Here is a 17,500-nt window from a genome sequence, read left to right on the forward strand (position 1 = left end):
TGATCACGAATAAAGGTATATTTTTTGTGTACGGAAGAAGAAGAAGGATACTTCCAATGAAGAAGAATCACTGGCACGAACTCTCTTACCGAAGGTTAAGGTAATTCGTTTTTGATCAGAATTTCTGGATTCTGGAATATGTGAGTAATCGAAGGCCACAGTGTAACTGCATCCGCACTTCTCATCATTAGCTCTCCATTAAGTGATATTGTCAATTGAAAGAACTGCAATGAGAATTGGAGGCAGCTATGATCTGGAAATGCACGGATATAAACATTCTCTCAAAATTACAGCAATTTGTGATGAAGAACATGAATTTTGACTCGAACCAGGTGACTGGCATTCGATTTGCTATCTGCGTCCCAGTGCCATATCCAAGCCACGTGTCTCATATGTAGCCAAGTGTTGCATGTTACCGTCGTTTGTGCAAAAGCGATCTGGATTGACCACGAACAGGTAGATACTTCAAATTACGTACTCTTTCATTGTTCATTCCTCTTTAAAAAAAAAAACATGGCAGGTGCAAAGTAATCATTTTGTGATCGTTTTGTAGTACATGTCCTGCATTTCAAAGGCCGCATCACAGCCCATGAATGTCTGAGTGTCATGCCAGACGAAGGAGGGTGTTCGTGTGTAATTCCTCGTGCTCCACTACGGCTCCAGTAGCAACGGATACTTCCAAGATGACATTACCACCATCAATCATGCCCTTTTTGGATCGTCCTGCAGAGCGTGACGATATCGTTAGTTATCGCAGTCCACGAACCTCGAGTCGATTGAGAACACGTGCGCCGAGTTGGATCGTGCTGTGAAGGAGCGTGATCCGTTCCCGTTGCTGACATATTGGTAAACGTTCGCTCGCGCACATCAAACGATTGTGCGTCGTTACATCACGATGAAACAATTGCCAAGGCAGAGGCATAATTCAAAACGTAGAACGATTTGGGGAAAATTGGATCAAACTCCACTTGCTGTCATTTTTCTCTTTCGATTCCAGAACCAGAAATGCAGACAAACAAGACACCTTCTTATTTGTTGGTTTTCTTTGACTGCTCCTTCCTTGAAAGTCGTTCTTTAAAGAAGCTTCTGCAAGCCAAAAGCTTGTTTTGGAGGTTTATGCATTTGGAGGAACTTTCTGATGCTATTTCTACGTCTTCAGTCGATTTGATTTGACTTTGCGCGTCCGTATTTTGAGCAATGATTTGTCCTGTCTTGTGTATTTTGGCTTTTGTCGACCCTTGACCTCTTGTGGAGCTCCTTTCTGTGCACCTCAACAAAGCCCTACCTTGTCCGGCCCTTAGTAACAGCATCAACATGTGGAACACAGCATGCAGACAAGACTATCTCTATGTTTGTGACTCCGTTTGGGAATATGCTTTAACAAGTCTCAAAATTCCAGCTCAAACTTTCCGACCCAATTGCATGATGTGAAAGCACATTCAGGATGGCAGTTTTATAGTGATGTTGGTGTCATAATATTTGGCTCTTTTTGCTGCCTTCCTTTGCCCTCCTCCTCCTCCTCTTAAAGGAGTATTCCTCTGATGTGCAGGTGCAACCAGTACCGGCCCTGTCGGGCTTTGCCATGTGCATATTTTGGCACCGTGAACGCTCATTGGCTTTCCTCTGCTCTTGAGCCAGCCACCCCTGCCGTGCTGCTCTTCTACATGCTATAGAGTGAGACGGATTTAGGGAGGGGTGACCCGAGAGAGAGGGTGGTGTTTTAAGGAATCTCCACCCACCGCCCATTAAGGTCAGGGCAGCGCACCATGGCATGTACAGAATGCGCATCACAGGCAACCGGCTCCTTTTATCATCAAACTAGGCCGGCAGCCTGGGCCTTGTGCCAGCTTCGATGTCCAAAATTGTTGTGGGAGCATAAAGAGGAATAGAGTAACCAGGCAAAAGCATCTTTTGTATGCAAGATCCATCTTGTTGAAGTTCGCATTTGCAATATTTTACCCCCACACTCTCCAACCCCCCACCGCCCCCTCCCCCAAACCAAGAAAAGACTGGTTGAAAAAAAATGTTTTTTTTGCATCTTTATGTTGATGCTCGTTCAAGAGCTGAAGAAAGAAGGTGGTAGATTGACAAACATGTAATGGGATGGAGGGGATCAGGCAGATGAAAGACTTGTGCTAAATGAATATCAGATAAAACAATGGCCAAACAGAGGGGGGTTTGTTAGGAAGAGAAAATCCGATATTGACACATGTTGTTGCTGGGCTGCCGCCTCAAACCACTGGAGAGAAAGACAGTAAGAGACTGTCAGGGAGGTGACTCCACGGACAAGATAATCTGGTGGATATCTTGGAGAAGGGAGCAGAGGTGAATGCAAGACTTAGACTTGTGGAGGATAGCCAGGTATTGGTTACTTGGTGACCCGGTGAGGCTTTTATCGAAAGGGTTTATTGAATTAAAGTTTAATTTTACGTTTTGACCTGATTTTACACTCGAGTGTCTTGTCCAGTCTGCTGTCACTGGCCCCTTTCATTTGTTGAAACGTGTCATCTGAAAGTTTTGTGAGCCGATCCAAATTCCATCAAACATAAAGATTGCAAACTGTAAGCAGATTCCCTGCACTCTGCTTTGGCTTGCTCACAGACGCCCTTTCCAACCACCTTGTTTTGCTTTTCCTCCCTTATTTTCTGCAGAGGTTTTGTCTTACTAATCCCCCCCTACCCCCGCCCCCACCCTGCCGCTACCCCCACCCTGCCGCTACCCCCACCCCTCCTTGTTTTCAGCACCTACAGCCATAGCATCTAGGTGTTGCATTTTCACTTTCACAGCCGTTTGCTGCTCCGTCTGGTAGTCTTCCTCACCTTTATCCTTCTTCCTCGTCTGTCCGTATTCAAAATCCTGCTTTTGAGTAGCTTGCTTCACCTTGAAAGAATAAAAAAAAACTTTTATTTATGTACTGTTTGCATTAGTTTCACAACATAATGCTTTTGGCTATAAGTATTAACTATGTTAAGATACTTTTCCTCCTCAATCACACCCTTCCTAAACCACATCAGAGTAATACCACATATTTGTGTCAAAGTAGGTTTTGTGTGCATGTAATATGTATGTATGTATGTATGTATGTATATATATATATATATATATATATATATATATATATATATATATATATATATATGTATATATATATATATATATGTATGTATATATATATATATGTATGTATATATATATATATGTATGTATATATATATGTATGTATATATATATATATATATATGTATATATATGTATATATATATATATATATATATATATATATATATATATATACACATACATACATACATACATACATACATACAGGGTGTCCCAAAAGTCTGGATCCATAGGCAAAAATTTATTTTAAAGTTTTTTTTTTTTTTGCAGTAAATACAATTGATGGCCTTGAACTTCGCGACATTTGTTTATACGCTGAATACAAGAACCTTGAACATTTCTGAACTTAAAACGTTAAAACGACTTTTACAGTGAGATGTGTTATTGGATGCTTATCAGGATGCTTTCTATTGAATTCGGCAGCAACTCCTCCATGTGAAGAATCCTGTTTTGCGTACATGAGAATAAGTTCAATTCGATCTTCTATTGTTAGTTTGGAAGCCGTCTTGGGTCTGAAAGGAAAAGAAAAATATCAAATTGTTTATTAAGAAAAATGCCTATGGATCCAGACTTTTGGGACACCCTGTCTATATAGTGTGTGTGTGTGTGTGTGTGTGTGTGTGTGTGTGTGTGTGTGTGTGTGTGTGTGTGTGTGTGTGTGTGTGTGTGTGTGTTGGTGTGTGTGTGACCATGGATAAAGCTTCTCATTTGTTGATGGATTATTTTAAAATAACTTGGGATTTTGGACACAGTGGGTACCTGATGCTTCCATGATTGAGTTTTCTGAAACAACAATGCAGTGTTTTGTGTTTTACAAATGCAAATACCGTAGATTTATTCTGGTGCAGTAAAAGGGGAGGTAATTGATCTTTTGTCCAACATCTGTTCAAACTCGCCAGTCGTGTCGCCAAACTCGTCTGTGAAGTTTTCATCTTGTTTGGGGGCAACTAACCACTCCTTCCAAAGCTTCGACGCTGCGGAAGCGGTCGTTAGGCACTGGAAGCACTGGGTTGTGTGCTATTGCACTTTCTTACAGTAGTCAGGGCTGGAATCATAAGTTTGGTCAGGGGTCCCAGCATGCAATGGCATACTGTTTTCTAAAAGCATGGTCACGGGATATTTGGCGTCCGCCAATAAATGCTAGCAGATGGAACATCCTACTTAACACCCTTCTGAAAGTTGGTGCATTCTTGGATGCAAAGCACCAATACTTTTATCATCAGGTTTCGGGAATCAAACCCAGATGATTGAGCTCAAAGGCTAGGTGCATTAACTCCGAGCCGTCCTGCCAGCCCAGCTTCCCCATAAACCACCGTGTGTATTCTTTATTTTTGTTCTGTCATGATCCAGATTCCTCCAACTAATTACTTTGCATTTATTTATGTTATACTCTGCTCTCGTTTCATTCTTTGGTAATTTGCATCCCCCCCCCCTCACCCCAATCCCCTCCACCCCACCCCAAACAACCTTGCTTTCTAGTAAACCTCACTGTTGCTGCACAATTCACTGTACTTTGCTAATCTATTGGTTGATTTTAAGTAAGACCCAGACTTGACATATTGGTCTGCTGGACATAATAGCAACAATTGCCGTTGATGGATTGCACATCAAACTAAATTACAATGTTAACTCGCCGGGAATGTAATCCCCCGACTCATGGTCATCCTCATCCCACCCTCTCCTGGCAGCTCATTTGTGACGGGCTCCGCGTGTCTGCAGGACAGGTCCCCACTCAAAGTATGGGATCTAGAAAGGTACGCTTCACTTTCGTTTATCCCTTCTCTGCTCCCCATGGCTTTGCGCTTATTACTTAAATGATTATTTGTTTCAATGATTTCTTACAATTTCTATGCTGCCAGGTGTACAGTAAAATATACCTGACCCAACAGTGCAGTCGTAGTCCTTGCAGGCCAATCTGCTCAGAGCATTTGAACCTTGTTTGTTCCACTCAGTCCTTCGAACCGACACAGTTTTGTGACATGTCTAGTAAGGGCTCAGATGACATAGCGGTGCCTGTGGTTCTTTCTTCTCTAACACTTCACCATTCTGCTCACACCTTAGCCAACATCACTGCTTTGTCTGAGGCCTCTGTGCCCCCACCTCTCCCCCAACATCTCCTGTTTCTTGGATTCTTTTTTTGTAGGCCGTTGTGTGCAAGATAAAACATTTTTCGAATACCTTTATAATGTTTAACACACTTTGCAGGACTAATAGCAGAGTTAGAGTGAATTTTAAGTTAATGCTCTTATTGTCTGGATGCTCTATAGCTCGTGGGGTGTTCGACAAGGTCAAGACACCGAATACTCACAATGGTCCAAAAGATGCCATTGGTTTTAAAACATCTATCTCTCTCTCTCTCTCTCTCTCTCTCTCTCTCTCTCTCTCTCTCTCTCTCTCTCTCTCTCTCTCTCTCTCTCTCTCTCTCGCTCTCTCTCTCTCGCTCTCTCTCGCTCTCACACACACTCTCTCTGTCTCTCTGTCTCTCTCTGTCTCACCCTCTCTCTCTCTCTGATGTACCATACTATTCACAGAGTGTCAGTGCCACCAAAGCAGCTTCCTGAGCAAAGGTTATACTGGGTGGTTTGCCATTGCTTTCTCAGCAGTAGTTGGGGAAGGAATTTGTAGTTTGTTCAGGGTGCCGGCGATAGCTCGTGTACTCTTCTCAGAGGACATCCGAGGGACGGCGCACACACCGATGAATCACCCTGCCCTTGAAACACACCAGGTTGACAGTTTATAGTTGGGTCTGGATTGAAACCCAGGATAGACAGCTTCGAGATGAGTGTGCATACCTCTCGGCCATCCTGCCAGCCCTACATATGTAATCCATACTTGTATATTTATAAATATTGGTGTTTCTGGACCGTTGTTTTTTTGTTCCAGTAATTTAAGTGCCCCTCATATCTAACGATTACTTACCATGCAGCGTTGCTGGTGTTTTGTACAGTACAATATACATTAGTGCATTGTGGCCATTACTTTGTATACCGTCCGGTCTGTAAATGAACCAGTACTATGCGCAGCGTTGTTGTTGTTGTTGTTCCAGCATATCGGATTCCTTAAGGATCTTGTCCATTGCTTACATGAAAATTGAGGACATTATGGCAACGGCTATTGATGCCGAACAAGGGGATTGAGTTTGCGTTCTTCGTGTGGGATCGGTGGTGTCATGACGTTGTGTTTATCCATATGCTGCGGTTCGATGCAAAACATCATGACATAAGTGGTGACGTGCACATCTCTTCTTGCAAAGAAATGATGATGTAAACTGTAAAGAAACCATCGTGCACTTCATTCTTTCTTATTGTTTTTTTTTTGATGTTAATGTTTTCAGGATTTTTTTTTTTTGTCCTCTCCATCATCTCAAGATGTCTGAGTTTTTCGCACTGGGGAGCACGGCCCGTGCGCTTTCTGGCCGGGAGCGCTCAGTGCAGGCAAGGATGCATGAAGCAGCTGCCTGGCCCGAGCCGGCTGACGGGGAGGGCGGGATGAAGAAGGAGGCTTTGGCGGCGTGTGGCTGGGCGCTGGGTTGGCGCGGTGTTTTAAAGGCGCGTACAGCTGCTTGGCGGCACGCACGGAAAACCAACGCCTTGCTGCGGCATGCTGCACGCTGTTTTGTTCGTGTCCCAGATCTTATCTCTCCCATCGAATGTCCCCTCCCTTCGTGTCTTACTCTTCTGCATTTGAGCTCGAATTTGGGGGTCAATGTGCAATCGTGAGCATTCATGTGCGTCTGTTCGACGGGCTGCTGGACTAACTCACCCTGCGGACCCCCTAGCTAGGGGTCTAAAGCGCAGTTTTCACAACAAATTGAGTACCCGACCGGTAACCTGTAAAGTTTTCAAAAAGTTGATTTGTATTTGTGGTAATACCCCGTCTGGCAAATAGGCACAGCTTGGTTACTACTTCATCGATGTCGCTGTGCCTGTTGCCGGGGTGATGTTTAACCTCCGTCGCGCATTCGTTATCGGGCAGGAGCACGGCTTGCTGAGCTAACCCGGTGGCCCACCCTCGAAACATGCCAAGATTGGCGACTCCGCAGGACCGCGCGGCGCAAATAGCTCTTGGCAAGTTCCTCGAGCAAGGGATAGTATGGAAACTGGTCGCCGGGGAACCGACCGCGCTCCCGTTACGTCGCTGCTCACATCTGCTGCCAGCATTGGCGTGCTTTTTGTCTTTACACCACCATAAGCATTGACAGGCCGCAGACGGCCGGGCGGTCGGGCGGCTGTGGTGCGCTGGGCAGGGGTAAGTCTACGGCTGGGTTTTGGGTAAACGTCATTCTACCCCCTCCTTGCATGAGTCTCTTGTATAATCATGTTAAAACCAGGGCCTGTCATGCGTCTTTACGCTTTGGTCAGATTCTGAAATATTGCAACACTCGACCTCACAGTTTTCATTTTTTCACTGTTATTTTTGTGGGGCTTCTTGGAACTGATTCTATCATGCGTCAATTGCCAGCTAAAAAGACAGACAGGTTTTTATTCGTGTGCAAAGACAGCATCTCCCAAGTGACTCGCTAACATTTTAGCTTTTTCTCCCCCCTACCCCCTCCCCCCACACCTCTCCCTCCACCACTTGCTTGCAAGTAGATTGGACTTGAACCCGCTCTGTTGAGTTCGACTTTGTCATGGTGCTCCGGCCACCTTTTCCGTGGCCCAAACGAAATAGATGTGTGTCACACACAGCAAGATATCTTAACAGCATCATTAAGGACCTGATACGTTCGCGTTCTCGACCGCTGGAGCAAACGATGGAGTCGAGGCGCGGAATCTTCCCTTTACTTTCATTGTTACTTCGCCTGTGCGCCAATGCATGCCACAGAGTTCGTCTTGCCATTAAACAGTGTTTTGATGGTCCAGCTTACACCAGACAAGCACAGCCTGAAAACTGAGCCCTGATTCGCAATGGGATAAATCACTTCTTAAAAATTCCTGCACACGGTTTGCATTAAGTGCGGCCCGCGTGTTCAGTGTTAGGACGATGAGAGCCAGCTGCCCGTCAGCTGGCCACGGTGCCGGGTGCTCGCTTGGCATTGCCCGTGGTGGATCGCATACTTTACCCAGGCCCAGGGTAATTGATTCATACCTTTTGCACAAGGTTCACTTAACTTAATGTGGTAGCGTACATCTCTTTTATTATTTTGTGAGGGTGAGGCCGGGCTGCCGGGGGTCCATCAGACACCATATTTTCAGCACCTGTGAAGAGCCAGGTGGGTACTGAGGTTGCAAGAGGATTGTGAAATAACCTTTCAACTTTGTCGTCAAGAGCCCTGACAACTTCATCACCTGCTGGTGGCCTACAGTTCGTGTACCTGCTTTTTGTATCCATTACTCCCTTCCTGTGGTTTGTTACCAGGAATCCTTGTTGTGTTTGCACCGTCAGGCGGTGGTTGAATCACGGCTCTAAGCACAACGTGGTAACACCACCGTTTGATTTTGCTGTTGTACATGCGATCTGTGTTGTCTCTGTCGTTGAAATGTTTTTCTTCACCAAGAATCCCATGATGACGGCTCCCTGTTTTCATTGCAGATTCAGCATTCAAACTCGATTGGTTCGCCATAAAAATAACACGACAACCTGCACGGTTCTGAATTGGAGTTTCTGTGCTTCTTCATCTCTCTTCTTATCCCTCATTATGTATCGATTTGTTTTGATCCCTCACTCAATGTTCTTTTCACTAATGAACTGTATTGCTGACGGATGAGGAGGAGGAGGAGGAGGAGGTGGGGGAAGCAGAGTAAGCCGGTATTAGCTCTTCGAAGTTTCCTTAAGTCGATCTGCACCTCATGTGAATGAAGCACAACGTAACTCTATCACTTCGGAATTACCGTAAGGCTTTAAAAAAGATCAGGAAATTGGGCAAAGTTGTTTTTGTTTTTCATGTCTATTTCTTTACCTTTGCAAGGCTAAAGGGAGGGAGAGAAGCATAAGGGGGGGGGGACATGGACTGTGATGAACATGGACTGCACAATGACGTAAGCATCACTAGGTCCTTGATTTTTGCTCAGAATCCCCAAAAACGTTTTGATAAGCAGAGGGCTCGTGAGAAAACAGGTTTGGAGTTTGTTTGGTCGTTATTAATTTATTTGTTTTCCCATTTTATTTTATTTTCGGCAGAGCCTGTTAGACCGAGCACGTTGACTTCCGAAACCACACTCCGCATAACCAGCACTTGCGACGATGTCCTGGTCTTGCACTTTTGACTTGCTCTTCTCGAACACTCCTGCGAATGGTGCATCCAAAGAAGGGAGTTACCATGGTAACCGCCATTTGTTTTGAAAAGATTGCACAGCGGGTTCACTGATCAGTTTCTTGTTCCATCAAGTGGAAAGAGATTGCTAAGATCGTGCCACGATACTCATATCTGGTGATTTGTATGGAAGGGTGCCGAACAAAAACATTTCCTTCCATTCACTCCTCAAACGAGTTAGCAGTAGCCAAGTACTGTATGTCTGAGTATAATATTTCTCTCTTTCCACGCCTCTCCCCCATCTTGGCCCATAAAATTAGAACAACATTGAACAGGGGGGAGTTTCTCAGTACAGTGAGATTCGCTGTTCAAAAATGAGTTTTCTTCCATTTGCGTGAGATTTTCAAATTGTGTTAACAGGCTATTTTAAAAACAAACATCGTGCTTCAGAATCTAAAGAAAATTATCCAAGAACAGCACTGGCAGGATAGTCGAGAGGTATGCGCACTCCCCTCTGAGCTCAATGTCTAGCCTGTGTTTGAATCCCGACCCAGCTATGAACTACCATCCTGGTGTTTCGTATGCAGGAGATGCATCAATGTGTGCGCCGTTCGAAGGGCAGACCGGACGTCAAAACGGGGTGTCCCGTCTCCTAGTAATAGCTCTGTGGACGTTAAAAGATCCCACGGTGTCTCGCGAAGAGTCTGTGAGTTATCACCGGCACCCCAAAACAAATCGCTAATTCCAACCTGAATCACTCCTCAACAATGATGCAACCAGCGGGTCGAGCTAAGAATTATTCCCAGTGCGATGATGCATTTGCTGATACCGATTGGCATGTATAACTACAATCGTTTGGGCCTCGTCGTAGGCCAGCGTTCATAACAAATGGGCCTTCAATTGTTTTGAACGGTGTATTTATTCCTGTTTAACCAATACAAGAAAAATGAATGCATTGACGTCAGCATTCCGAAAGAGTAATCGTTTGTTTGGCTTGCACTTGTTTGCATGTCAGCGGAGGTGAATTTCAAACAGTTGACCACCGTAGGTTGAGCGTTTCCAAACACACTGAGCCGTTCGGGTTAGGCTTGTAATACCACACAGCAAAACGCCCTGATGCAACCCAGCGGGCGGTGTGAGGTTGTAAAATGTCATCGTAATGGTTATCGGCAAATGTCGAAGCACCATGTGACCCTTTTTGTGATTTCGGAATGTTTAAGGTTTTTTTTTTTGGCTGGGGGGGGGGGGGGAGGAGGGGGAGTTAAGCCTCATCTTTCAACACAAACCCACTTGGGGAAATATTTATTCATCACTTCAAAATGCAAGTAAAGGGATTGTGCGATTCCAGTGAGGATAATCTTTGGTCTGGTTTCCAAAGCTCGTAGAGAGACTTTGAACGCACAACCTTACATGAAAGACGAGGACGATGTGACATGATGGACAAATTTAATCCTAGTTGGTGGAATTCAAACCCCCGGCATACAACGTTCCGACCGCAACACCAAAAGGACCACAATTGAACATTTGTTGGCGACATGACACTCGGCCTTTTAGAGATACGTGCGTGCTTCCATTTGGACCTCTTTGGCTCGATCTGCATCCAAAACCAAATTTAGGCCTTGAGGTCTACATGCTTTGAATCTTGGACGAACCTCATAGGGGACTTATCCATTGTCAAACTTGGGATCAAACTATCCTTTCGGCTTTCCTTTCTTGCCTGTGCTATTTTCTCATCACGTAAGAGTACAAAATGTCTACTTCTCGATGTTCTAAGGTTGGAAAGTAAAGGCTGAACAAGCAGACTATCGTAACCTCAAAAGCATTATGTCCTGGGTTCAAATTTGGTGCATACAGTGCCAACAAATCCTCCCACCTCCTCCCCACCCAACTCTGCCTGTGGTCTGGCACTGCACCTGGGCCACCTCAGGCGCTATGGAGGCACCACCATCCCCTCGTGAGAACCTTAAGCTGAAGGAGGTTGGGGGAAGGGGAAAAGAGGAGGGGAGGTAGTGAGTTGGGGTGGAGCTAATTTCCAGGCCGTTTCACCTTGGCTTGACTTTCATCCCCTTCAGCACTGCCTTGGGATTGGGGAGGTGAAGGAGTTGAGGCTTGTGCTGTTTGGCTGTGGTTTTTCTCCTTGTCATCCTCACCTCGTCTCGTTTCTTGACTAATTGTAATTGATGAAGATGTGCTGATGAGGCTTCGTTTACGTTTTGTTTGTCGAGAGTGCAAGCAAGTGAGAAGCCTTCATCAGGGTATTGGATGTAGAATACACTTTGTGAAGGGTCAGGCCGAGCCAGCATTCCAACTTGAGACCTCAGGCATCCTGATAGTCGACTCTCGCTCTCTCGCTCTCGCGCTCTCTCCCCCCTCTCTCTTCCTCTCTCCCCTCTCTCTCCCCCTCTCTCTGATTTACAATACTCTTCACAGAGTGTCGATGCCACCGAAGTAGCTTCCTAAGCAAGGGTTATACTAGGTGGTTTGCCATTGCCATCCCAGCAGTAGTGAGGGCAGGAATTTGGAATTTGTTCAAGGTGCCGGCGATAGCTCACCGACTCTTCGTAAAGGACACCGTGGGGGTCTTTAACGTCCACCAACAAATGATGGCAGACGGAACTCTCAGTTTAACGTACATCCGAGGAACAGCACACACATTGATGAATCACCCTGCTTGTGAAACACGGGGATGACAGCTTGTAGCTGGGTCAAGATTCTTACCGAGGCCAGATAGCTTGGAGGTAAGTGCGTGTACCTCGAGGCCATTCTGCCAGCCTGAGTCTAGACTCGAGAGCTTCCCAACACTGATCCTTTGGGTAACCCTTATCTCTATTTTCTCTCTACTTGGGTGTGATTAAAACATTTAAAGTGGTTTATACTGAGTTTGAAAAAATTCTGTATCCAAAAAAAACCACAACGATTTTGAAAGATGTGGATGCGCAACAGATCTATAAATAACGTACTTATTTCTTGAATAACGAGACGAGGTGAGAATATTTTGAAAAAGATTAAGAGGCTTCTTCTCCTTTTTCTGTTTCATTTGCCTAATTGGTAAAAACCCTATCCGACTATAAAATACACAGGGTTCATAAATGATCTTATAAAATACAGACCACAAATTACCGTTCGAAATTCATACTGCAAGTCGAACTGCTGCAAATAACTGCGAGCAGTTATGCCGGGGACCGAAAGACACCCGTTCCAATGACCATGCCATTCCACGCCACTTATGACGATGCCATCCGATTACGTCATTTTTATCAAACTATATTTCTCATGGCTAATCGGTCCCAAGAACTGCCACTTGTAACTGTGAGCAGTGATTTCTCCGTGGGCACTTACAAGAACGTGAGCCATGCGGAATTAACTTTGATAAATGGGATGTCATAGTTCACATGGTTTGGCAGCCATATCGGATCGAAGGAAAACTTTTAAAATATTTTTCTCTGACACCACTTCACCAACTGATGTGAAACTTCAAATATATCATCCACTATCCATGGTGGAAAAACTTTTGATAGCAATTATGTTGAAGGTCACATGGTTTGGCAGATTCTTTGGATTGAATGAAAACCATTAAAAAAAAAAATCCTTTTCTTGAACCGCTTAATCGATCGATGTGAAACTTCATGTATATGATTGACTAGCCACTGGGAATATAGTTTGAATGTGTAAACATTATCAGTCATGTAGTCTGGCAGCCATGTTGGATTGAAGGTAAAAAAAACCTTTAAAAATCTTCTCTCAAACCGCTGAACCAATGGATGTGACAGCCCGTACTTTTTTTTTTTTCAATCAAATATGGCAGCCCGATCAAGGGTTAACGAGGGTAGAAAAGTTCATGGTTTTGGATTGGGGACGATCTGAGATGGTTGGGAACAGCTGTCATGAAGACCTGAAGGGAAGTATGAGATTGAGGAGAATGTGGAAGTTGGTTCCACGGGGGGTGGGGGAGACAAACAAGTGAGCAGTGATCCTGGATTTAAGTTGTTTCACCAGAAAGGGGTTGATGGTGGACTGTGTGTGCCCTGCAGAAACCTTGGGGGGGGCATAGGGGGGGGCAGAAAGCACAGAAAGAGCAGAGGGTGCAAGACCAGAAAGGAGGTGGGGATGGTGCAGTGACAAGCCAATAGACTCAGCTTCATCATTGGACAGGGGTAAAAGACCCTCCGGAATACCACTAATTTGGCATTTTTAAACGATTTCGGCCCAAACTCATTACATTGTAATTTTCGATGGTATTTCATATGTTTTGAGATATTCTGTGCAGTTTGTCATGAGCAGAGGATTAAAAGGAACCCAAAATACCCCCACATGTAGCATTTGTACTGTGAATAAATACAATTAATAATGATAATGACAGTTGGAATTTTCTCCCATGATGATATTATTAGTTAAACCAAGACACTATAGGTGGCATTGCCACTGCTGATCTTTTGCTTTTGGCATCATGACACCTGTGCCTCTGTCATGCATGGCTCAAACATGTCAAATCTTCTTATCAACTTCAAGACACTGACCTCAAGAAGAGGATCATCACTCATTGTATTTGTCAAATTAGGCCTATTGAACAGGTAGGATCTTAAAAAGAAAACCATTTCAAGCTGTTCTCATAGTACAAGATCAGAGGATTAATGAAACTATGTGCTGTATGTGATGGTGTATGCACTATGTGTATGTGTAAACAATATGCTGTACATGGTATTAGCATGGCCATGGAATGCCACATTTATGAAAAAGTGAAAGTGCTCTGCATGCTTAGTGGCTATAAATCCTTAGTGTTGGCTCCCTTCAGTAAGTGTATGTTGTGTGAGGATAGCTGGCATCTTTAATTGAGTACTGATTAGGCTCCACACCCAAGTGTACTGACCCTTATTCATAGGCCTAATTCCCCGCGGTGATTCACCGCCATGGCATCTCGAGCTGAAATTTAATAACCTTCTCTTGCAGGGAATCAAGATGGATCTGATTGGGGAACCCCTTGAGAAGAGAAGACGTCTGAGTGAAAGTTGTGTAATACATTAGATGAGAAGTCAGTGGTCAATCCATTCATAAGAGATCCAACACTTGACAGAGTAAAAGCTGTTCTTCGAGCTGCGGAAATACGTCAGGACACTGTGCATGACAGGTTGCTCAAGATCAAAGATGGCATTTTAAACCAGACTGTTACCGTTAGATGCCATAAGAAATGTAGGGCATCTTATACAACCGCAAGTAATCTCAAGTATGTACAAAATGAACTTGCTACTGCGAATGATACGGCTGATAATGCTGGTGACATGGTTGAGAGTGGTCCATCCCGAATCCGACGCACAGACACTTCCACGTTTAACATAAGAACTGATTGTTTCATCTGTGAGAAATCGTACAAAAGAGCAGAAAGGTAATCAGAAATCGCCACTGGCACCGGAGCTTCAACTCGTGACCGTGTCATTGCAGCATCTTTGGAAAGACTCGATGACCAGACTCGCGTGCGAATGTTGTCATATCCAGACTTATTTGCGTATGATGCAAAATACCACAGATCCTGTTACAGTCATTATATCTCACCAAGAAATATAAAAGCTGACCGGTCAAAGGCTAAATTGGAGAAGGCTATGAATGTCCATGATGAGGCTGTTCTTAGTTTAAGTTAGGAAATTGAACGCACAATATTTTCAAAGGTGAAGAAGGTTGTGACACTGTCAACATTGCATGAACGACTACTGGTTATACTTCAGGAACTAGGTGAGAGTACAGCGGAGAAACCCAGCGAATATCCATCATGGAACCTCAAACAGAAGCTGAAGAAGCGATTTGGTGATCGGATGCTTTTCATTAGCCAGACTGGAAAATCCGATCTTGTTTGTTTGAATGAGGTAACTGTCGGTGATCTCGTGAAGAAGGTATCTGCTCTGAACATTCAAATCAATGAATCGGGTGATTACGAATTTGGATCTTGTGATGAATCAGATCAATTGGACAATGCTGTCATTCTTCATCAAGCCGCTGGAATACTACGCGATTCAATTCCAGGAATAACATTTCAATCAAACCATTATATTCCAAGCGGACAGTTTGAGAAGCACCTGTGCAAATCATTTGTTCCAGAAACTCTGTATGATTTTATAGCATGGTGTACATCAAAACAGTACTTTGACAATGCTAAGACATGTAAGAGTTCCCCAGAATGTTGTGATGATAGTGTAGCTGATTTGAAGGCACTTGGAATATGCTACAGTATCATTGCTTTGTCTTGTAAGATACAGACCCCAATTACATTTGGGTTAGGTACTCAAATGCACCATGACTATGGTAGTAAGGAACTTATAGAACTTTTAAGTTCAGTTGGGTATTGTATAAACTACGACGAAGTCAGAAACTTCATTATATCAGTTGCTCTTGACCAACTTTCAGGCCCATCTCAAGTGCAGATCCCACGTGGTATTGCAAAATTTGACCCCGAACAAATCGATACAATTGTTGATGCTGCAATCGACAATTTTGACCAAAAGGAGGAAACAGTTGATGGAAAACATACTACCCATGCCATGGCTATTGTGCTGTACCAGCGATCATCGGTTTCGAACGAGATGAACTTAATTCCATGCACAAAGCAGAAAGCACTCACCACGGAACAATGCGAGAAAGAACAAATCCAAAGGTATAGAAAACCACCAAAAAAGCCAGAACCCAATATCTCGTCTCCTTTCGATACAACTGACTCATCTTCAAAGGTTGTGATCAAAGATTTCGTATGGGCGTTGGCACGACACATCTCTACAGACAAAAGGTTTTCAAGAATTCCAGCATGGAGTTGTTTCAACGCCCTTGTGAGTACAAAGATAGTTCCAGCTGAGACCATTCGATACCTTCCTCTCATCAATTCTCCACCGTCAGATTTTTCCACCATCTACACAACTTTGCTCAAGTTAGTGCTCATATCTAAGGAGTTGGGACAGGACCACATTCTTGTGACAGCAGACCTTGCTATCTACAGCAAGGCACAACAGATTTTGTAGAGCTTTCCAGAACCTCTTGTGGGGAAAGTAACAATGCGACTTGGGGTTATGCATCTGATGATGGCTTTCGTTGCAAGCATTGGGAGGTTATTTGGAGATGGTGGCTTTCAAAACATCCTTACATCATCAGATGTATATGCAACAGCCACAGCTAACCAGATGCTACAAGGGAAGCAGTACACCCGAGGAATACGAGGTATCCGTTTGGCCCATGAAGCATTGACGCATATGCATTTGACATCCGCTGAAGCATTTGCTAAAACTTCCAGTTTGCCATGGCTATCGGATGAAACGAAGCAGTCGATACAAGGCCTAGAGAAATCCGTTGAAGGAAGGGATCCGACTGTCTGCGCCGCCGCTTGTCAGGAGTTGAAGAAGAAAATCCCACACTCTATGTTGGATACAATCAGTCTTTTTCAGAAAGCAGGATGACAACAGTTGGCAACGTTAGCCTATTGGGATAGCTTTTTAGAGTCTGGCAACATTTTACTACGACTGCTAAGGGCAGACAGAGAGGCAAACTTTGTGATGCACTTAGAAACTATGATGGAAACAATGCCCTATTTGGTTCTTGTAGGACGCAACAACTATGCTCGCTACACTCCAGCGTATATTGCAGAGATGAAGCAGTTAGAACAAACTCAGCCAAGAATGTATGAACACATGATGCAAGGTGGATTTGTTGTGCGAAGATCCCCACATAGAACATTTAATTGTGTGCCAACTGACCAAGCCCTGGAACAAACTATAAATCAAGAAGCAAAGAGTCGAGGAGGCATCATTGGCTTCACCCTTCGTAAAGGGGCACTTCTGCGCTGGCTGATGACACGACATGTCACCGAGGAATACACGGAGTCTTTCAAAGACCTTTGCCAATCTGGTTCAAAAGCAAACCTTCATGAGGAGCTTGGAAATGCATGCATGAACAAGGACAAAACGATCTGAACAACATGAAAGAATACATTGTCAGCCAGTGTCAAAATCCGTTGAATCTAGATGAGGTAGCAGAATCGCTTCTAAACATCATCACCGGTCAAATAACATCTCAAGAAGTTGAGAATTCTCTGGTGTATTCCAGAAAAAGGAAAAGCAGCCTATGAGGACTTCGTCATAGAAAGAATTGGGACCGAACATTCTAAGAGTTTTTGGGACCCCTTGAAGAAAGAAACTGTGTTGACATTTTCAGATA

At 44.1% G+C, this 17,500-nt stretch overlaps 1 protein-coding gene across 8 annotated transcripts in view; it reads left to right on the top strand.

Annotated features, from left to right (window-relative positions):
- FBXW4 (F-box and WD repeat domain containing 4) overlaps positions 1-17,500 on the top strand; it is a 112,158-nt gene that overhangs the window by 66,535 nt on the left and 28,123 nt on the right. For 7 of the 8 annotated variants that reach the window (XR_015056462.1, XM_085874863.1, XM_085874831.1 and 4 more), the window contains one exon: positions 4,809-4,874. The exons of the other annotated variant lie outside the window; for it this stretch is intronic. Coding sequence is in view for 6 of the 7 variants with exons in the window: in XM_085874863.1 (XP_085730989.1) it covers positions 4,809-4,874 (66 nt within the window). In the remaining variant the exon portion in view is untranslated. The remainder of the gene's footprint in view (positions 1-4,808; positions 4,875-17,500) is intronic. 8 annotated transcript variants of the gene reach the window in all.

The sequence above is a fragment of the Eptatretus burgeri genome, chromosome 1 (assembly GCF_056783735.1).
Source record: "Eptatretus burgeri isolate ZD-2024b chromosome 1, Ebu_testis_v1, whole genome shotgun sequence".
Taxonomy (NCBI): Eukaryota; Metazoa; Chordata; class Myxini; order Myxiniformes; family Myxinidae; genus Eptatretus; species Eptatretus burgeri.